The 23,820-nt window shown below is 45.0% G+C and overlaps 1 protein-coding gene across 2 annotated transcripts in view; it reads right to left on the bottom strand.

The window, feature by feature from the left end:
- Nucleotides 1-23,820, bottom strand: part of LOC138581972 (ribonuclease Y-like) — a 338,026-nt gene that overhangs the window by 31,460 nt on the left and 282,746 nt on the right. For both annotated transcript variants that reach the window (XM_069652880.1, XM_069652879.1), the window contains exon 6: nt 9,790-9,849. In XM_069652880.1, the coding sequence (XP_069508981.1) occupies nt 9,790-9,849 (60 nt within the window). The remainder of the gene's footprint in view (nt 1-9,789; nt 9,850-23,820) is intronic.

Consider the following 23,820-nt stretch of genomic DNA (forward strand, 5'->3'; position numbering starts at 1 on the left):
TCCTTAATCCCATATTTTCTATCTGCAGACATCTTACCCTTGGAGTCAGACATACAGTGCACAGAGGTCCAGCCCAAAGAGCCAGCCGTGTGTTGTACATCACCTTTGAAGATACGGTATACGCCCAGTCAAGACCGGCGCCTCTACGGGAATCAGGTGAGCGTTACAGAACGCAAAGCCTACCACAAAACTCCCGTCCAGGCGCTATGGAAACCTCGGACACCGACCAGCTAGCCCAGTTACTTGGGGAACTAAGGGCAGAAGTGCATGCAGCCCGTCAGGAAATGAACGCTCTAAGAAGGGAACTGATTATTTCCAAGGAGCGAACAGATGATCTCGCTAGACAATTGCTACAGTCACAAGCCGAACAGACTCCGTTACCCGCCTCTGGGGGAAATCTTCCTTCTACATCCTCTATGAATCCAGTGCAGATCAACCTACCTGGGAATGTACCTCTGGCTCCGCCCGAACGATTTTCTGGTGACCCAAAGAGGTTTGCAGTATTTATCAATCAGTGCCGGTTGCATTTCTTATGCCGGCCAGCAGCCTTTCCAACTGATCAAGCTAAAGTAGCTTTCGTGCTTTCGTACCTTAGTGGCAATGCGGCAGACTGGTCGATCCCTCTAGTAAATCAAGATGATCCGGTCCTCCATGATTTTCAAGCTTTTCAGCTCAGTATGGAAAAACTGTTCGCAAGACATTCACAGGGGCAGGCCTTGGACAATGAGCTTCTTTCGTTGCGACAAGGTAATCAAGACCTTTTGGCTTATATTGCGTCTTTCAACAGACTGATAGTGGAAACTCAATGGCCTGAGGACAAAAGGATTACGCTGTTTTATAGAGGTCTACGTGGAGAGCTCAAAGATGTGTTAGCCCAAGTAGTGAATCCCCCACAAGATTGTTCGGACTATATAGACTTAGTCGTTCAAATAGATCACAGACTGCAGAACAGGAAGGCCGATGGTTCCAAGTTTGATGCTCGAGTATTTTCCAAACCGCCAACTCCTTCCAAAGGAGTAGACTCCGGGGAACCCATGCAAATAGGGGGTCTGAAAGGTCCTCTAACACAAAAGGAGCGGGAAAGGAGAAAACAGTTGCAATTATGCCTCTATTGTGGAAACTCAGGGCACTTTCTTCGAGACTGTCCGGTGAAACCTGCCAAGAAGGCAGTAGGAGCTGCAGTTACCAAAGTTACAAACTCTGAGCAGGGAAACGACCTAGCCCGACAAGAATAGAGGTCCTCTTGCCGAGCGTGAAAACCAGTTCCGTGACCTCGCATTTCGTGATACCTTTGGTCCTCATTAGCCCTGATAATCCGGATCGATTACATGCAATTGAAGCTTACGTCGACAGCGGTGCCATCGGCAATTATGTGGATCATGAAATGGTTTTGAGGATGAATCTAACTCTTTGTCCCAAGGCTGTAAAGGACGTCATTACTACGGTGGATGGTACGGAGATAGCCTCCGGGCCAGTAACGCATACCACTCAAGAGGTGACGCTAGTAAGTCAAGATGGACACCATGAGAAGATCGTGTTCGATGTGATCAAGGCCCCTCAGTTTCAGATTATTCTAGGAATACCTTGGTTAGAGAAACACAATCCTCTGATCGATTGGCGAGCAAGAACGGTCCAGTTTCCAGAATGTGTCTCTACTTGTCACCCTCCACCTGGTGTTGCACTGGCAGCAATTTCTTCAGAGACTCCCCAGTTACCTCCCGAATACCTAGAATACCAAGATGTTTTCCGGAAGGATCAGGCTAACTCTCTACCTCCTCATAGGTCTTATGACTGCCAGATAGACCTGATACCTGGATCTACTCCTCCTTGTAGTAGAATTTATGCCCTCACCGAGCCTGAGAACCTTCACCTTCGACAATACCTGGATCAATACCTGGCAAATGGGTTTATTCGTCCTTCCAAGTCCCCTGCTTCTTCAGCTTTGTTCTTCGTTCCAAAAAAGGAAGGAGACCTTAGAACTTGTATAGATTATCGCTCCTTGAACCAGATCACCATTAAGAATAGATATCCGTTACCTTTGATCCCTGAACTCCTGGACCAAGTCAGAAAAGCATGCATATATACAAAGCTGGATCTTAGAGGAGCTTACCACTTGGTACGAGTAAAAGAGGGCGATGAATGGAAGACGGCCTTCCGCACCAAGTATGGGCTATTTGAATATCAGGTCATGCCCTTCGGACTTTGCAATGCCCCGGCCGCCTTTCAATATTTTATGAACGATGTCCTCAGAGAGCTCATAGATGTGTGTGTTGTTTACATTGACGACATCCTTGTTTATTCTTCATCGGAATCTGAACATCGGAAACACGTGAAAATGGTCCTCGAAAGATTGCGTCAACACAAACTTTTCGCTAAGTTGGAAAAATGTGTTTTCAACGTGACTGAAGTTGAATTCTTGGGATTCATATTATCACCTGGCAGAGTGCGTATGGATTCAAAGAAGGTCGATGCAGTTCTCAAATGGCCATCACCATCCTCCGTAAAAGGTGTGCAAAGCATGTTAGGCGTTGCGAACTTTTACCGCAGGTTTATCCCCGAATTCTCTCGAATAGTCCAGCCCATCACTGCCTTGTTAAAGAAAAACAAACGTTTTGAATGGTCTACCGAGGCGGAACAAGCTTTCCAGGATTTGAAGACTAAATTTATCTCTGCACCAATCTTAAAACACCCTCGCCCCGAACTCCCCTACATCGTGGAAACTGATGCTTCAAGCCTTGCCATGGGGGCAGTTCTATCACAAAAGGACCCGGTAACCAATCAGTTGCATCCCGTGGCATTTTGGTCCCGCAAATTCTCGCCTCCTGAAATCAATTACACGATTACTGACAAGGAACTTCTGGCTATCAAGTCTGCCTTTAAGGCTTGGCGGCATTATCTGCTGGGGGCCCGACACACCGTTACTGTGATTACGGATCACCGAAACCTGCAATATTTGAAAACCGCAAAAGCCCAATCCTCTAGACAACTTCGTTGGGCATTATTCTTTGCCGAGTTTGACTTCATAATTACCTATCGACCTGGTACAATGAACGGTAAAGCTGATGCCCTTTCTCGGATGGGAGTGGAAGAACACTTGATCAACCCTAAACCTGTACCAATCATTCCCGAACAAAGAATTCTGGGTGTAATCGCCACAGAATCCATAGAGGAAGTTAAGGATAAAGCCAGGCAACTTGTAACTCCAGCAGACATACAGAATTGGCATCTGCAGGGAAAGGACTTTGCAGTAAAGGACAACTTATTGTATTTCCAAGAACGATTATACCTACCCAGCACAGATTTACAGAAAAAAGTAATCTCTTGTTATCACGATTCTTTAATGGAAGGACATCCCGGTATGGCCAAGACCTCAGAAAAGATCAAGCGCTACTTCTGGTGGCCGTCTTGGAAAAAAGATATCAGAGACTTTATAATGTCCTGTGGAGTATGCGCCCAAAACAAGAGTCAAAAGGAAAGACCAGCAGGCCTCTTACGCCCTATTGACATCCCACCTCGCCCTTGGCATACGCTTTCTATGGACTTCATCACCGATCTACCTCCATGCTCCGGATACAATACGATTCTAGTAATCGTGGACTTATTCTCCAAGATGGCGCATTTCATTCCGCTCAAAGGCTTGCCAACAGCAGCAACTCTGGCCCGAGAATTTCTCGAAAACATCGTCCGACTGCACGGTTTTCCTTCGGTTCTAATTTCGGATCGAGGTAGTCAATTTATTTCTCATTTTTGGCAAAGTTGCTGTCGGTCGGCTCAAATTGATGTGAGACTATCGACCAGTCACCACCCTCAGACCGACGGACAAACCGAGAGGACCAATCAAACTCTGGAACAGTATTTACGCTGCATGCTGCAACAAACTGAAAAAACTTGGAAAGACATCCTTTGGATAGCCGAATATGCCTACAATAACTCTGTCCATTCGGGAACTGGGAAAACCCTGTTTTTTCTTTTGTACGGCAGTCACCCTCGAACCTCGGAGTTGGATCCCCTCCAAGATCTTGAAACACCAGCAGTAGACTACCTGCATTCTACAATCACCCAAGCCTTTAAGGAAGCTGTTTCTCACCTTCAAAGGGCTAAAGAACAATACAAGAAAGGAGCAGATCAACATCGGAAGGAAGCCCCTCAATATCAAGTAGGGGATCAAGTCTGGTTATCCACCAAATATCTACCTCTAAAAGGGCCACGCACATTCAACCCAAGATACCTTGGTCCCTATTCCATCACTACCATAGTAAACCCAGTAGCGGTCAAGTTGGACTTGCCCCCGCACATGAAGATACATCCGGTCTTCCACGTCTCTCTATTAAAACCCGTGCAACCTCAAACCCGACTAACTAAATCTCCAAAACCTATCCTAGTTGATGGAGAACTCGAGTTTGAAGTCAAAAGCATTCTGGACTCCAAGATCTCCAAATCTAAACTATTTTACCTAATTGACTGGAAAGGCTACGGCCCCCAAGAGAGATCCTGGGAACCTGCTGAATATGTCCACGCTCCTCGCCTAATCAAAAGATTTCACCGAACATTTCCTGACAAGCCAAAACCCCCGGAGAAGCCCGGTTTGGGAGGGGCCTTGAGGGGGGGTACTGTCATGATCTCTGCTTCCAAAAGGTCAGGGTTTTCCCAACTCCCTTGGAAGCAGATCCATAACCCAGGTTCCGAGTGCCAACCAGTCCCAATTGGGACCTTTTGGACCCAGTCCTGGCGCCAGTGGCACCAGGCTCATAAATAAGCCCAGTCCCAGCGCTGGAAGCGCCGGGCTCATAATGCTTGGGTGGACTTACCTGCAGCAGACCATGCCGCTTACTTGCCTGCCAGTTGAGCCTCTGATCCTCTTCTGTTTGGAACTACTTTTCCTGTTGGGTGGGGCAGGAGCCACTCCCTAGATTCAGAACACTGGAACTCTTCTGGAAAGCAGGAACTCTTTTCGTACCTAGGCGTGGCTGTGGAAGGAGACACCTAAGCACTACAGGAGGCTATTTAAACCACACCCGATGGATGAATCTTGCTTTGCGTTATTCTGCATCCTCTGCAGCAGAACGCTCATCGTGTCTTCTGCATCTGATCCTGGGCCTAAGGAAAAAGGCTTAACATCCTGAATCCAGTCTTCAGCAACACCTATAAAGACAAGAAAGAACAGGTTAGCATTACGGTCTTCAGTGACAGCTCTTCACTTACCTGGTCCATCGGCTGTCACCAACGCCTCGCGCTGCATTCTGGCATCTGAAAGACAAAGGCTTACCTACTCTTCGTGCGCTCCGGAGGTCTTCACACTGCATTCCGGCATCTGAAAGACAAAAGCTTACCAACTCTTCGCACGCTCCGGAGGCCTTCGGCGCTGCATCCCGCATCTGAAAGACAAAACAAGGTGCGTTTAAAGACATTGGGGAACTTTAATACTCACATGCCATTACTCCTTTCCACATCTAACCCAGTGGGTATTCCGGCACCCTGCAGCCGCTCCGAACTTGTACCTGCAAAATAAAAAGACAGTTAGAGCGCATCGTGAAGCAGGCAACAAGCTATTACTTACGTGCTTCCAGGCGCTTCTATTCATCACACGGGCTCCATCTTCAACTCACTTCAGCCCGTCATCCGCCATCGCCGGAACCCTGCAAAACAAGAAACATCATTACTAAAGACTTTAAAGACATTAGAATTACTCGAAACTTACCGTTCGTGCAGTAAACGACGGACAGCAGTCCTCTGAAGTCAAGAGGCCTGCTCCCCTTATCCAGTGAAGAAACTGGTTACAGCACCCTGCCCCGAGGCAGATGGAGAGCACGGCGTTCACTTACCTAAGGTGAGAGCGTTAACCTTTGGGGTTCTACAGGAGAAGAGAAAGGGAAGAAGAGAGAGACATTCAATAACCCAGTTCCTTAATCCCATATTTTCTATCTGCAGACATCTTACCCTTCGAGTCAGACATACAGTGCACAGAGGTCCAGCCCAAAGAGCCAGCCGTGTGTTACACATCACCTTTGAAGATACGGTATACGCCCAGTCAAGACCGGCGCCTCTACGGGAATCAGGTGAGCGTTACAACTTTTGCTTAATTCACCCCTTTTTCAACGCCTTTAAAATAACAAATATGAGCATTCACCATTGATTGCTGCTCAAGCCTCTAATTACTTGATCAGCTATCTCTACCTTTTGATTGGTACCAATCACTTTGCTATGTTCAATTACTATTGCTCCTCAACTTTTTCAATTACTTCACAACTTCTATTGCTCTTTGATATTTTTACTCAACAAACATACAGATTAGTCGACATTACACATTAATAAACACTGTGATCACCTTTTTCTCTCCTGCCTTTACTTTATATGCTATACAGGGTTTGAAATGTCACCTTACAAAACCGGTTTACACGTTATATGTTTCTGCTCTACCCCCGTTGGGATTTGAAACATATCCTTCTGAAGCTCCCTTGAGTCAGGACTCCTAGGCGCTACCTTTTCTTCACACAATATTTCCAGTTACTTTAAAAATTATCACAATCCCTTCCTCTTCATTTGCCATTCCCCTTAGTCAACTCACCATTTGGTCGTTAATCGATATGATGCCTTCGGTACCGACTCCTCCTCCAATTTGACCACTTTGCCTTCCGTCGGCAGACCGCCTGTGGAAACCGGGCAGGGATTTTGTCAAAGGGGGACCTTCCCACCATTTCGGTTCTTCTTGCACGTTTATTTCTATCACCCACTTTCCACAGGAAACCCTGCGATCTTCCAGCTAATGGCAGAGGATACTCGATTGTCTGAAAGACTAGGGACAAACTGGTTTGGATCTTTTCCAACCATCCTCACCGCTGCCACGTGAACTCATGGTTCTTTAGTATCATGCATGCAATGGATGCAGTTCACAGAATAACTGTGAGTCCAAATAATCGAACCAACTCAGGATGATGGCAAAGGTTGCTGTTTTATTAACAATTATCCAAAATAGGGAGGTTACAACGGACATCAACGGATGTACGCTCAGTTCTGGACATATTTCCCATAAAAACAGCCTTATATGCAAAAGATACATGTTGATAAATATTTGCAGGGAATATGCATAAAGAAACAAGAAGCAATGTATTGTGAGAGTATGGGAGGGTGAGGCAGAGATGTTCGAATTGCCCACTAGAAGCCGTTGGAGTGAGGTAGAGCTGAGGGCCCAATCAAGCAAGATGAACCTCTTCATTCTGGCTTATGGAGGAAGGAGGGGCTCACTGCTCTTCTTTTTCTGACCTGGTACTTCCCTATTCCTTTTTAATTGAGCTGCATAGGCAAGCGCCCTTACCACTGCAGCTCAATGTCAATTGACACTGAATCTCTTTTAAGGCGTTGTAATAGCCATAAGAGACTGTGATGGGTTTTTAGATGCGTTTTACCATTGGATATGATATTTTTGTTTTGTTTTTGTGATTTATGGACTGTACAGTTGTAGCCTTCCTCCAGCTTTAGGCTGCCCGCTCTCAGCTTTCTACTACCACAGAAAACTGGTGTAAGTATGAGAGATGGTATTAGCTGTTTTAGGTAATCTCACACGTAGAAAGGGGAGAGGTATTGAAAGACAGTTAAATTCATGAGACATTTAAATGAGAACTGACTAGCTCAGAATAACTTTTAAGAAGCTATTGTGGATTTTGGTTAGATGATTCAGTTTAAGAAGGGACATAGGTTAGACAATGGTAGAAGTGTTTTAATTGAAAACCTTTCTCACACTGAGTGTATGTGAAGACACAATGACAGTTGCAATACTGTTCTATTATTTCTCCTTATAAAATGAAATGCACTTTGCAGGAGAGTCTAAGAGCATCACTGAGTGTTCTTTATTGAGAATCCGTTCATGAACGTTTGTGCATGTGAATTTAGTGTTGGGCATCTATTTAAATTGCAGTATATTGTCTTAGAGTATATTGTGCAAGTTTCAATAAGGAATAGGGTGGTAAGGCAGTCCTGTGTGGATGAGTGAGTGTTGCTAGCCCACTGAAGTGGTTTATTGTCTACTTTCGCTTTGACACACAGTTACAGATACATGCTTTTCTCTACCTCTATTCCTGCTACAACACCTACTGGGGCATAAGGAGGGATCAAGCGCACCCACTTTGGGGCCAATGAAAGGCTCTGGTTGTAGAGGGGATGAGAAATCATGTCAGGCCTCTCTATAGTCTGCTTGATGGTTTCTTTGACTTGGCTCAAAAGGGTGCATTACCCCAATATGAGAGACTGCGTGGTCCCCAATTCCAGCAGCAGGAATTAAGCTAACAATTGAGGCCATGGGTTTTATATCAATCCCTAGAATTTATTTTAAGGTAATACATGTTTTAACTACATGACTTTGGTTTTGTACCATTACTGACATGTGTTGTCTTGAAGGTCCTAGTAGTACTTGGCTGCTTTCAGGATATACATACCCCGTAGTATGTCACTGGTGTGCAAAGGTCATGTAATAATACTAATGCGCTCCCTCTCAATGTTGTTGAAATGAAGGCTCTTTTTGTTTGTACACATCTTACGCAGAGTGGTGTTGCTGGGCAATTGGTTGCGGTCCGCCAATGTCTAAGCACAGCACACTGAAATTTGGTTAAAAAAAAAAAAGTGAAATATTAAGAGGAACTTTTTAGGATAGATAGTGCTTGATACGTATTTTAGCTGTAACATTGCTCTATAAATAACAGATGCTATGTTTAGCAAAATATACTGCACCAATACATCCATCTTGGAAAAATGATATGCTGAATGCAACCTGACAGGATCTGAACCTGTGACCTGCATCTCGACCACAGAATTTAGCAAGGTGCGTGAACTATCTAAGCTATCTTTATTGACTCAGACTTTAGAGAAGTGATGTTTTGAATTTGCACATGTGCAAATGGAAAAATCTGCAAAGGTAGACAATTCCGAATTCAAAAAGGGGCCACAGGAAGGACTCAGTAAAATTCCCTTTATCAGCATACATCTCAGCATTGTCCATTCCATTCGAGGACACTAGTCTAGTCTTGGTTTTAACATTGCATTCTGGGACTTGTAGCCCTGGGTTTATGATGGGGACATCTAGGAATACACGTCCACGAATGCACAATTAAAACCAGGACTGGACTAGAGTCTCCCGACTGGAATGGATGATATTGGCATGGATGTATCTGCCCAGTTCCTAACTGTATCAAGGTGGGCATGAAGGTGGGGAGAGGGTAGACGGCAGGGAATGCTGTTGTCCCATACACATTACCCTTTCAAGGCAATGTATAAGGCCGGCCATGCTGAATAGTGATAAAGTTAAGGGAGGCCCCAGCAATTCATCCACGTGACTTTTGAGAGCCAGTAAGATTGCTGGGCGGTGGGTGTGCTGCCAGATACTTGGCCTTTCTTTGGGGATGGTCTTTCCATCACCCTGCGACGTGCCCATCCCTCCCTAAATGTACAGATCACGTTTGGTAAAACGTTGAACCGAGCATTATACAAATGCATCTTTTCCACTATACCAACACACCCAGACAGTGCAACCTTTCTGGAGGAGATAGCTCGGGGGCAGCGTGTTTATCTCGGAAATAAAACAACAGAGCGCACACAGGTTCGAATCCCGGTCCCGTGCTTAGATACTGGCTTCCAGTAAGGTTACATTAAACCACTACGTACTGCAGGTTTTATTTTTTATCAGAGCCTATTAGTTGTGGTATGGGACCTGAAGGACAGTAGCAGCAGAAAATTCAATCAGAATCTTAAAATATTATTTTTGTCACAGGCCATTGGCTGTTGGCTAGATTGAGTCCTTACCAGTGAGCGTTCTTTCATCTCCTTCAAGTGCCTTCGATTTGAGAGGATTTGCTCTTCGATCTGAAAGAGCACAGGAAATTCGTCACAAATTGGTCATTTTTTTATTTCTATATATGTCATGTCATTTAGAATATGCAACGCACAAACCAGATCACCCATCCAAACACAAGACGGCATAGCAGTATTTTGAAATGCTCCCTCCCTCCAGAAGGTGATGAAATTACACAGAATTTAAGGGGCTGCATAAGGGGGTACCCTCATCGGAAATGATGCCTAGACACATGCATACACATATTACTGCATGCAGTGTCTCTTTGCACTCCACGTCCATATTGGAAAAATGTATTCGCAACCCTGTGAAAAGTAGAGACTCCATTCCCATGGAGTCCTATGGGTACATGTCTTCACTGATTAAACTGGGGAACCCCACCTTAATCACTCGCCAGTGATCTCTCTACCTTTTGGTGGAAGATGAATACACAATTATTAAACAGAGGTAGATAGACCTATCAGCAATTAGGCCACAAAATGTATATCTAAATTAATTCACAATTCTATTAGAAAACAAAAGGTAAAAACACACGAAAATGGAAAAAATACAATACATTCATAAAAAGACAAATAGTCTGCGTGACAGAAAAACCTTCACAAAAGGCTTAGTTATACAATTCATTCATTTCGTATGGAGAAGTCTCTTCCATATAATGATGTTCTGATGTTAAATATCAAATTGTTATATTTATCTAAGACAGTCTGAACACAATAGGCTGTCAACAGTCGACATGTTTCAGTCCTCAACTTTCAATCAGGGACTTTCTTCAGGAGTAGTGTCACGTTATTAAAAAATCTCTCATAAAAAAGATCAAGTAAATCTTCATGAATGAAGTCGTTATCTTGATGACATCGACGAAACTGCTGATAGAAAATATTAGAAGAATCAGGACTAAGTACTTTATATTAAATTCCTATGCCTTTTGCTCAGAAGAGGTAAAAAATTAGCTTTTCCTGCTTGTGGATTGGGTTCTTCTATGAATGCCAAATAACCTCTGTTAGTCAGGAAATGGCTCGTTTTCAGATGGATTTATCATGACCCTGTGTAATCTGGTATATTGGCTATTGAAAAGACTACTCGGAGACTGTAAGTAGGGTATTCTGTTTCAAGTAAAACCAGTGACTTTTATTAACTTTAAACGTTAACTTTTCTTTCTCTATAAGTAAAAGGATACGTCTTGAATTTTCACTTGGCTGCCTTGAGGAGAAGGTAACTTCAGGTAAATCTCTCAGGTATAGTTGAATACTACAGTTCTTTTCTCATAGTCCAACTTATCTCTAGACTTCTTATACTCGGTCTCCTCCGAACTGCCCCTCCCCTATCTTCTTTCTACTGTCTTTGGGTTCTCAGCTGGTCTTCCCTCAGCATTTCTTTATATCTTTGACTCTGTAGTTCTTTTGGCAGTGTAAACCCACTTAATTTCAGTACTTTCTCCTTTCTATCTTGACTCACTTCTCCTCCTTGTGATGTTTAATTTGTCTTTCCCTTCATCTTCTCAGGCTTATATTTATCTGGCCCACCTCTTTAATGTATATCCTTTCCTTCCCTTGCTTAGGAGATTTGCATGCCCCTTATTCAAATGTCACTGTTCTGGGCAAGATGAACAGGCCCCTTGCTAATATTGCTCTACTCCGCCGGTTATTACAGCACATTCACTGCATCTGGTGAAGATATAGTGCTTTCGCCTTTTCTCCCTTTCGTATGAGTCCTTTTCATACCTTTGCACAGCTGCTCCCTGTGCGTTGGTTCCGTCGTCGAAATCCCTCTGCCCCCGTCTGTTTTCGGAAGACCGTCGAGTCTCTCCGCCCCCTCTCCTCAGCTGACTTCTTCACCCGGTGATGCCGAGATGGGTTTGCGTCGAGTCTCTCCGCCTCTTCTCCTCAGCTGACTTCTTCACCTGACGACGTCGAGACGGGTTCGTGTCGAGTCTCTCTGCCCCCTCTCCTCAGCTGACTTCTTCACCTGATGACGCTGATACTGGATCGCATTGAGGCTTCCCCGCCGAGCGATCCCCGGGACTTGGGAATTCACACGGGCAGTTCCGTTGCCTACGTACCTTCGTCGGACGATGCACTCCTCTAGTCGGAGCGGCGCCTCCTTTCCTCCCTCACACAGGGGTGGTCATCTCACATTCTTCGCCACCAATAACGTTAATAGAGCGCAACGGCGCCTCGCCTTCTTCAAAACCGCCAATATAATAAAATAACCTTGTTTATACGTTATGCCACAGCCGGGCTTCTTAATACGCCCATTCATAACCGTCACCTTCCAGATCCGCCTCTCCCGTCTCCTAGCAACCAGAAAAATGAAAAATAAGAGAAAACACAACACTTGAGCTTTGTCTGTGATTGGTCACAAAAACTGTCACTCCACCCACCCGGGTTGACAGGATTTTCTTAACCCCTTGTTGCACTGTTTAGCCTTCTCCAGCTAGTTTCACCAGAGCCGGTGCCTGATAGGTGTTTTGTGCCGTTCTGAATGGATTCCTCACACCCTGTCAACAAATATATCAATTAAACTCAAGAACTCCAAGCTTCTGACTAACATGCTGAACATCGACAAATACAGTGCATTAAAACCTCACTTTTGTTACCTGAAAAGGGTAGACTTCCTTTTGCAGGTCTCCTTCAGAATCCCATCAAAGAAGATGTGTTATCCAAAATTCTCAATTCTCAGATATTAGCCTGTTAGAAAAACCCCAAATGGTTAAACTAACTGATATCACCTTGATTTACACACTTGGCATTTATAAAAAAAAGGTAGATCTAGTAGAGCCCCCAACTCCAGAGTTAGTTCCCCTTACCATTTAGTGGCCAGTCGTGTTGATTAATATGACATGTATTCCTTGCTCACTGGTTTGTAGGACTCTTTAGACGTTCACTTGTTTAGTTCCGATTTCCCAAAGTCAAAAAAACCTCTAGAACCATTTATTTCGGGAAGACAAGGGAAAAGAAAACAACACAGGTTCATTCTCTATTTGTCATATGATCAATTTAGACATAAAAAATCTATATTCTTAAGACTATATAGTATATAGCCCAGTCCGCTTACCTCTCATTACGGGTTAAATCTACAATTTCACTTTCAATAGAGAACAAGTCCAATTGTCATTCCTCTCTTATGTGCACGGTAAGCGTGCGATTTCCCAAGGGAAAGCGGGCTTCTAACTTCGTCTAGCAATAAAAAAGGAAAAAGAAGCCACAAGTTCACTCTCTTGCTTCCACCTATTCAAAAACCGGTATAAATCTCGATCGGCATTATGTTCTAACTACGTGTCCGCTTACCTTTTGATTTCAAATTGAAGTATATTCAATAGTTTTCAGTGATCGCGACACTGCCCAGTTAATCCATCCGAGCCGGAAAACTCAAGCATTTGTATTTTGCGAGCATAACAACGCCACTCGTAACTTCCACGCCGTCAAATGAAATGCTCTGTGAGTCCTCTTACTATTTTTACTTCCCCATTGAGATGGGTTAATAAACACAAACAAGGGACTAGATCTAACATCCCTTTGCAGTATATATAGACCGCCAGTGATCTCAAAATGGATTTACAGAATGCTGTTTTTTCTAATCCGACCATGCAGTTCTGATGCTCGATTAGCACACCAACACAATGACCACTGGATAGATCCTTATTGTAAATATTAACATCATGTCTAGTCCTTCTGATCCTTACCTATTAAACACTAGAGACTAAAAAGGGACTTTTAGAAAAATGTTACTATACCTCATGCCAATTCTAGATATGCCCGAACTACTGTTCAAGTTATTTTTAAATTGTAAATACCCAATGTGAACGAGGAAAAACCTACTATTTCTACATAGGCCATTGGTTTTGACTAGAACTTGCCCAGTTTATTTACTATTACAAGAAGGGGACTATTTCAACTTGTGCCATTCAATGGCTTCGTTCAAACCCTTTTCATCACTTTTAGTGAGGAAAATGAGTTGTGTCAATTAAGAAAGAGAATGATATGGACAGAATTGCACGGGGCTATCATGTTAGAATATTAGAATATTTAAAGAACAAAGCCCTACCCCAAGGGTTGACAGTCCAGAAGGAGCCATCTTTTAAACTCCAATGGAGTTATATAGCAAATCGCTGTGGACGCGATTGGCTGATTCTAATCATTGATACTGCTCGGGAAACAAGTGAGAAGATCGAAATAGATCTTAAAAAACTAGAAGAAGACATCAAAAAAATGATATCACTGGATGCGGTCAAGAAGAGATTAGATGAAATTGAGCAAGAAACGAAGGAGTTTAAACAGAACAATCTTATGGAAAGAGTAAAATGCCTTAAGAAAGATCTGGCATGGTATACTCATGAAAATTATTATCTGTATACTCAGGAGGAATATAAAAATCCCACTTTACAAAAAAATGGTTAGCAGAATCCCAATAGACGGGTTTGTTTTCGGACTAAGTCTTATAGCTCTAGTGGGAACAGCCGTGATGCAAGTAACACGAGTGACACAGGCAATACCGGCAATACACCACAAGGTAGAGGAAGGCCTAATAATCGAAGAGGAAGAGGTAACACAAATCCTGCACCAAGACCTTTTTTATACCAAGGTCCCAAGAGGGGCAATTGGAATGGAGATCAACGGGTGCTGAGAAGTGGGAGTTGCTCCTCGTTAATCTCTCTGACTATGTATTGACCGAGATGGAACAGCAAGTTTTGAATAAAGGCTTAGGCTTTGTTCTATCTAAAAAACATGATCCTTTCCTCTTCCGCATGGATTTTTATAAATTCATACAGAAAATTAGGCTAAAAGATCGCAGACAAAACTGATACAGGAATTCCATCACAGATGATTAATATCCCAGCAGCCCCAACCTAACCCAGCCACTGGCACCACACAGCATCTTGCTTCTCCAAACGGGTAGCACCTTCTCCAACGCTGATCCCATGCCAATCCCCTTAACCCCACTGTCGCATTAACCAAACTAGGCACACCAATGCCCACAGTCTCTCCATTCTTGCTCTGTCCCCGCCAGCTCTCCCAGCAGCCCTTCCATGGGACAACCACCAGGCACCACCTCAACCTCAGGTTTCCCATCAAAGATGGCCATATTGGCCCCCCAGACCATACGGGACCACACCCAATGTACCACCATGCCTTAATCAGGATCCATCATCAACCACAACTATCTGTCCCCGACAGCTCTCCCAGCAGCCCATCCATGGGACAGCCACCAGGCACCACCTCAACCTCAGGTTTCCCACCAAGAATGCAGAGCTTGGCCCCCAAGACCATACGAGACCACACCAATTTACCACCATGCCTTACTTAGTGTCCATCACTAACCACAACTATCTGCTCCCGCCAGCTCTCCCAACCTCCCACCCATGAGACAGACACCAGGCACTACACCAATTCTGCTTCAACTCCCACCTGGGATGCCCAGCACTGCCCCCCAGACTACACGGGACCACCCCCTGCTCCTCGCAAAGCCTCAATCAAGGACCCACCACCAACCAGCCACTGGCACACCCCATGGCATCACCCGATCTCAACCCGAACTTCTTTTGTTTCAGGGCCCAACTGGAGCCACTGCAACCGCAGCGCAAGCACCAGACTCTCCAACTAGGACCCCACAGGGGGCTACAAGCCAGTACCAATAGGTAAGAGGACACAACCATGCAAACCCAATACATATCAAGATCCCCCAAGACTTTTGACTTACCTTGTCTCTCCTTCCTCACTCCTCTCTTCTTTCCCTCTGCTGCCACACTGGCTCCCATTGTATTGCATACTATGTATTAATGTTATGATATTATAATATGATTTCCTTAAATGTCACTATCACCGAACACCACTCACCTTACCTGTACACTTATGATGTATGTCATAACCATTGTCACAGATTTTCACAACACATGGTTTTGAATAATGAATCAGCCTTGATAAAGACCCTTGGGTCGAAACACGTGTCGGCTGACAACAAAGGGATTCAAGAACCCACCAATGTATTATATGTATATGACAACATAAACCAACCACAAATAAAAGCGAAATTACATTGCAGTTAACAACGTCTCAGAATAATTCTTTCAAACCTATCAAGCAAGATAGCCAGGAACGAACCCCCTTTTCTCCTACTCAACAAATGAAGTGTTTGGCTAAACCTCAAACAAGTTACCTGTGATCTTGCAAGCTGCATTTTCACCCCAATGTACCAAGAATACAGAGCCTAGCAAGGTAATTTCCAGATCTAGAGCCAACTACTCTTCTAGATATTATAAAGGGTTGGCCGATAATCCGACTGATGAACTAAAAATTATGATTGTACTCAAAGTAACAAAAGCTCATGAGCGGGGTTGGATAAGCAAACAAGAACGAGATTTTCTGATTAATCTAGATCCTACAATTCCCGGGTTTTATTGTCTGCCCAAGATTCATAAAACTTTAAACAATCCTCCAGGCCGGCCAATAGTAGCCAGAATTAATTCAGTCCTTGAGCCACTCTCAAAGTTTGCAGATCACTACTTAAAGAGATATGTGATTAAAATGCAGTCCTATCTCAAAGAAACTAAAGACGTCATCCAAAAATTTGAATATCTTCCTTTTGACCCACAAGAACAATATTTAATTGGTCTCGATATCGTGTGCTTATACACAAATATTTCACAGAGAGAAACATTAGACACAGTTGAGGAGATTCTCCTGACTAGATTGGATAGCGACCCGGTCCCTACCTCGTTCATCCTTTGGTGTATAGAGGTTGCCCTGACCAGAAATTATTTTGAGTTTAAATGGAATTTTCTACCAGCAGACAGAAAGGACAGCTATGGGGGACACCATGGAACCCAGCATTGCTAATCTCTATGTCAAATATTTTGAGAAGCAATTCATTTATATCGATCATCCCTTTAAAGAACATCTACTTTCATGGGCTCGTTATATAGATGATATCTTTGTAATCTGGAAGGGAACCCAAGCACAAGCAGACATTTTTGTATTTTTTTTATTTTTTAAAACATCTATTTATTAGCATGTGTAGGGGAGGATTGGTCCAAAAGACCCCCCTTGCCTACATCCCCACCCCAGGTGAGGGCCATGGCTCATCGGGCATCCCCTCCTTACCACCAGGGCCCAGGTGGTGGATGGCTCACCTGCTGAAGACATTGCCCACACATATTGAATTCAGCTAGGCCTCAGAAACCATGTTGTCTAATAAAGATGGTGTGAGCTCAGCGCACTGTAGCGCGGCCCCCACCCTCGGAGAGTTTCAGTTATCCCTGTTGCCGCAGCACCCTGGCAGATCCGCTGTGAGCCCGTTCCCACGAACAAGACGGACATGAGCTAGCGTAAGATACTAACACTGTAACATTTCACCTTCCGCAGTGTATCACTGCCCCCAGCATGACCAGGCCAGCAAGGCCTGGGTGATGGAGAGAACTGTAAAATGGTCATCGGATGAAAGCAGAAAATTCCCAAATATTAATGCCAGGACTACTTGCAAAGTGTGTATTACTCCACAAAGCTTCTTATATTAAGGAAACCTGTAAAATATATAAACATGGTAGAATGCATGCTTACATGATAATAGCAATGAAGAACCCCCACCACTGCAGTTGGGTGCTAACAATTAAGAAGCCTTCCAGGGGACTGTTCATTATGTGCATTCATGAGAAGCTTACACCCCGTGGACCCGCACAATAACCAAACTAATGCTGCTAGAGTACAAGAGAAGACGAATGTAATCATGCAGAGGGCTCATGTGAAGGGCGCGCGCGAATACACTTGTCATGCGTATGTGTCTAAGCCCCTTATGTGCCACTACCGCCACGTACGGTGGCAAGTCATTTTCTATGTGCTCCACCAACCTCACTACTACCTCACTTACTGCAAAATGTATATGCATATAACTAAATGCTGTAATTGTTAAAACATAGTGTACGAATAAGGTGCTCAGACTGGCTATATTTGAGACACATTTAGCAAAGTTGAAATGTACGTTTTCGAGTGATTCAAATAAGTATTATAGAGTGTTCAAATGTTTGTGATGTTTTTCACCTAAAGTCGGCAACACACGAGGAAGATACCTTTGTGAATATGTGCAAGGCCATTCCCCCTCCCACCCTGCGAAGACTGCCAAACAAGAGAGCAGAGGCCAGCGCCGCGCTGCTCCACCTCCCCCAACCAGACTGGAGCCGCTTCAAAGATTTGTAGTCCCCTCTGCAGCACCCAAGGCCACGGCCCGCCACCTGCATTATTTACAGCACAGCAGTAAACCTCTGCCTGAATACACAAATCCAAAGGCGCCCCCTCGTAAACCCCACAACCCACCGGATCATCTTAGACTTATGGCCCTGTGCAATTAGGACACCCAATACTGTGGCAACACACAGCAGCACATTCATAACAACTTCTAACAAGACAGAAAGACATGTACCGCCCGTCCCATGCCCTAAAACTTAGCCCCTCGACCTATGGCACCGGTCAACAGGACACTGGTAACCATGCCCTGACGAATGACCATCAGACCCCTCACAAGGTGCATTCCTCCTGTGTTGCATTAACCTGTAGAATAACCTATTGAAAGATTTACTGAAGAAGATATTATTGCAATAGCTTAATGACTGCGGTGTGCATGGCCTAGGGCGAATAAGTCAGGAAAAGACGTTCATCTCTGACACTGGCCACACTGGCACAACAACACCGCCCGGATGAACTCAGCCGACCCGCCAGGCCCGGCCCGACCCACAAGGCTGACCAGTGACGTCCTCCAGCCAAGGCCAACCACATCACAGCAACGCCTATAGCTAGTCATCACCACCCAATCCCATTGAACTTGTGCCCCCTATAGTATGTAGGTTCTTATGACGTTTTTTGTAAATATATACGCCTGTCTTTGCTATTGTCAGACAGAGCGCTCTCGGAGTTTGCAGAGTTCTTTGCATGCCCTATTCTGATTGATAAACTCCCATTTAAGCTCACCCGCACTCTGTCTTGGCTTTATTCCCAACTTGGGAGAGTCCGTCATTGTCTCTCATTGCGGGGAGGATTGTGCTGGTTGGGGACGCTTGCCTTCAGTGGTGACCCTGAAAGCGTGATTATTATTATTATTATTATTTTTTTCCTGACCTATCATTACCGTCCCCTTTTGGCACGAGAATCTCCGGTCGAAAAGGGATACGCACGGTGCGCCGGCTCCGGGAGGCTGCCTGCCAACGGCGACCGGTACATTAAGAATGGCGCACTCAACAGAGAGAGGGTACGGGATCCCGGTTGAAAAATCCCCTTTGAGTACCGCTCGTCGGAGCCGGGGCTGACTGTTGAGCGGACGGCAACACTGCCTGGACGGACCCAGTTTCGGAGACTATCGGTTCAAGACGGGCACGTGAGTATTGAGTGCGAGCGATCGTAAAGGGAGTGGAGGAAGAAATCTAGGACAGAGAACGAAGAGGGGTAGAAAAGGGGGTACGCAGATCTACTAAGGATCATCTTAAACTTTCTTTGCTTTTTCTTTGCATATGGCCATTAGGATTAAGAGGTGAATAAGAGATAAAAGTGACAGGAACCTAGCTCCGAGAGGGGGTGGAAGGCGGCGCCGCATAGTGCTATCTTGACTAGTACTGGGAATATATGAAGAAGTGGATAATAAGATAAAAGTGTCTGGCAAAGGGGGACACGGAGAATATATTAGTGACTGCTATTCTTTCTATTCTTTTCTTTAGGGTTGGGGGAAAAAATAAAAGTGAGATCAGTACAAAACGTTAGAGAGAAAGTAAGAGACAGAGAGTCCTACTGGAAGAGGGAAGATCAGACCAATAAATATATATATATATATATATATATGCGCATACATATATCTGAATAAGACGGACAGGGACAGCCGGCTAGGGAGGAAAGGGAGGGCAGATTGAATTGTGAATAGAGTGTTACAGAGAGGTGTGTGCACCTCGTATGCGTCAGAAGATAATTTGGTGCTTTGGGTGTGTAAAAATGGCTATAAATGTATAGTAATTGAATGGTCATGGTAAGTGTGGCCGGATAAAGCTTCTTATAGACAAAAATGACAAGGTGAAGTGAGTGTGTACCTTTTTGATTTCCGGGTTAACATTGTCGAAATCACTGATGGTTTGCTCTTGTATGTGCCCCCCAAAGAGAATAGAATAGAGACTGTGTACAGCCAGTTTTGTATTGTGCAGGCAGGGGGAAGAACATAAAGGAGCCCATTATTGAATGTGAAATAGAAGACGAAAACTCATATTGGTAATACGTTTACATTGTAATTGTGGACACACAGAGACACACAAGTACCAGGAGGGCACAAAGATGGGGGCAGAAACACCCTTATCACATATTTGTAAGAACCTACCAGGGTACGCGGAGCGAATTAAGAAATATCATGACCAATGGATAACAGAGCTGAAGGGAGAGGGGTTACCCCAGATATGGCCGGAGGGGGGGTCATTTGACAAAAGTGTTCTGGATATGGTGGCCACATGCATTTGTTTGAAATACAAGGGGAAGCAGTTGCACAATAGGAGGGAAATATTAGATCTCTGGAGGTTATTTGAAGAGATACCACTGCCTAAAGCACCAGCATTAAATCCTGACCTACCATCCACCACTGACAATCCACTAATGGTACAGAGAGATGCTAAAGAATCGCCAAATGTAGAACCACCAATAGAGGTAATAAGCTTGTACCCGATATTAAACAAGCCTGTGCCCGCAGAAGGGTACAGTGACCCCACTTATGTGCCTCCCCCGACAACTACTACACCCCAACGGCCAACGGCACCCCCGCCGTATTAAAGTACAAGGGAGCGAGCCCAGGCAAGTACACAAAGGGTGTACATAGAAAAGCTAACAGATGATTTAGAATCAAGACTCTCAATAGCGAAAGATGAGCTCTCAAGGATAAAAGACATATGTGAACGAACAGCACTTAATGCAGCAAGATCAGGGCGCACGTCTAGAGCGCCAAATGAGAATAGAACACTTGAAGACGGGTGGAAAAAAGGTGAGATACTGTTCAGAATTGAGGAAGAACCGACACGAATAATAGAAGTAGGGACACGAGAGGGATGTATTGATAATGAAGAAAGGCCTATAGGGGACAGAGAGGAACTACTATGTGATATAAGGGGCGATCTGGAGGAAAGCGACAGGTTGAGTATGGCAATAGGAGGGGAAAGCGAAGGGTTAGATGGTGCATGTTCAATGGGAACACTGGACGATGAGTGGACGGGACGATTGAGAAACAGGGTGGGGAAAATGGCGTCACTGGGAACATCAGCAGCAAAAACGGGTACAGATGCCACGACAAAAGGAAGGTTACAGCTCCCATTGATACATAGGGGAGGAGGGAGGCCGAATTATATCCCATGGGCTCAGATGGATAAGGCCAATTTATTAAAGTTATTGCCCCCGTTATCGGGAGGGGCAAGTAAGTGGATATACGCCTTTGAGAAACACACCGCTGGGGTACCCCTAGCAATAGGTGATGTGAAGAGTCTGCTTGTATCAGCAGTGGGCGATCAGGCCGACAGGGTATGGGTCAAGGCTGGTTTCCCAGGAGTAACATTAGGCTGCGATCGCCACGATGGGGCTTCCTTTAACACAGTGCGTGCAAGGGTGTGGGATGCTTTGCGGGAAACATTTCCAGATACACCAGACTTACAGTCAGTAATGCAGTGTACAATGAATGACGGGGAAGATGCTATGGATTACATTTTTCGGGTCCAAGAGATGTGGAGAGCAGAAACGGGTACGCCCTGGTATCAATCGACATCTTTATTTTACTTTATTATCAAAAGAGGTCTCCCAAAAGAGGTGCAAAAGGCGCTCGACAAGATAGCAGGTATTGAAGCGAAGGGATGGCCTGAGATTCAGAGCATAATAGTGCACCACTGTAAGCGAATAAAAGAAAGGGAGAAGGAGGTGGCGCAGAAGAGATTGGCAGACTAAGCAAAACTAGTGCAGACAAAGTTGGTGAAGGTCGCAGCGGCTGTAGCCGCGCTCCCACACAGCAGGGAGGGAGATGAGGAGGAGGAGGGGCTGATAGCAATACAAGGAAGGATGGCAACTAATTGGGCTGGAGCAGGACAGCGACAGTGGAACGAGCAGGAGCAAGGCGGAGGATCGCAGTGGCAGGAGTGGGCCCCTCGAGGGGAACGAGGTGGGTACAGGGGCCGAAGAGGTGGACCGGGGTACGGGGGAATGGGAGGAAATGGATGGCAGGGTCCTAGAAGTGCACAAGGGAGTTGCTGGAACTGCGGAAGATGGGGGCATTACTCTAGGGAGTGCAGAGGCAGACCCAACAACGGGTTCCAAGAGGTAGAACATTATGGCCATCCCCACCCGGGGAGCCCATATGGTCTTCCAATGGGACAACAACAACAGAGAAACCCAGGTCAAGGAAATAATGAGCAACAACAGGGACATCAGTATAGAACACAGAACCACCCACAAAACAATGACAATATGCAGTACACGCCAGGCAACCCTTTTGCGACAACAGCAAACGGGGCCCCCGCACCAGCACCCTATAGCGGCATGTCAGTGGTTTCAGGGAGTGTCTTCAATCAGGGGGGGGCGATGAGACACCCCGCATAGGACAGCCCACAGAGAACACTTGCGTGTCCAGTTCTATCTACCACCTACGATGCATCAGAGGAACCATTGGTAGGGGCGCAGATAGGAGACAAGCAGTTCATATTCATGGTGGATTCGGGAGCGGAGAAATCATGCATTAAAGAGGGCCGGTTCCCGTTATCTAACCGGAAGTTAGAGACGCAGGGGTTCTCTGGGGCTGTAATTGAAGTTCCTTACACAGAAGCATTGGATGTAACGGTGGGGGGTAAGACTGTAAAGACACCCTTACTGTATTATGAACACTCACCAATAAATTTATTAGGGAGGGATCTCCTGAGTAAACTCAACATGACCATATCATTCACTGAGAGAGGTATAGTGTGTTCAGCACCAGGAATATGCCCATTGCGTGCAATGTTGGTAGTACAAGCCCACACAACCACACAAGAAGTACGAGGTTTGCCGTAAAACGAGGAAATGTTTATTGAAGGGCTAAAGACATTGGCCCTCATAATTCCAGAGCTGAGGAGAATGGACTGGAGGATTCCAGCAGAGTTCCTCTTCCGCCCCATACTGTGCCCCGACACAGCACCAGGATCAGTGGTATCATTAGACTTGCACGCTGTACAGGTATCAGCAAAAAGGATTGCTGTGATTGGAATAGATATGGAAGGATGTGAGTGGCGTACAGTACTGTGTACGAATGCCAACATCACCCTAAGAGACTTAACAGATGAGGATCTCTTTTCAGATGCAGAGGGGGATGGTGAAATAGTAATGGAAATAGCGATGCCCTGTGACATTTTGATTCAAACAAGGGAAATCCCCGGTCAGCTGATGGCAGTGGTAGGCGCACCACTGCCATTCTTCAATGACGACATGAGGCTCGTACCAAATAATTTGTGGACGACAGGCCCCCATGATGTAGGGCTGTTGCATGGAGTACAACCTGTGATAATAAAACTAAAGCAAGGAGCAATTCTACCCCGAGTGAAACAGTATCCATTGTCCCGTGAAGCTGAAGAAGGGATAAAAGAGACAATAAATGCACTACTAGCACAAAGGATAATAGTGCCTTCAAACTCCCCATGTAACACATGTATTTATCCAATCAAAAAAGCAAAGGGAGGGTCTTGGAGAATGATACAGGATTTACGCCCCCTAAATGATGTAATTCAGAAAGAGTTCCCTTTGGTCCCGAACCCTGCATCAATATTATGCAGCATCCCAAAAACGGCATCACATTTCACAGTGGTCGACTTGAAAAACGTGTTTTTCTCAATCCCCCTGGCTGAAGAGAGTAGATACCTGACAGCATTCACACTAGGGGGAAAGAGATATGAACACTGCAGATTACCGCAGGGATACTGTGAGAGCCAAAGCATATTCAACCGCATATTGCATGAAGACTTGGGAAAC

The sequence above is a fragment of the Ambystoma mexicanum genome, chromosome 3q, assembly GCF_040938575.1.
Source record: "Ambystoma mexicanum isolate Mex_15411 chromosome 3q, UKY_AmexF1_1, whole genome shotgun sequence".
NCBI classification, from domain to species: domain Eukaryota; kingdom Metazoa; phylum Chordata; class Amphibia; order Caudata; family Ambystomatidae; genus Ambystoma; species Ambystoma mexicanum.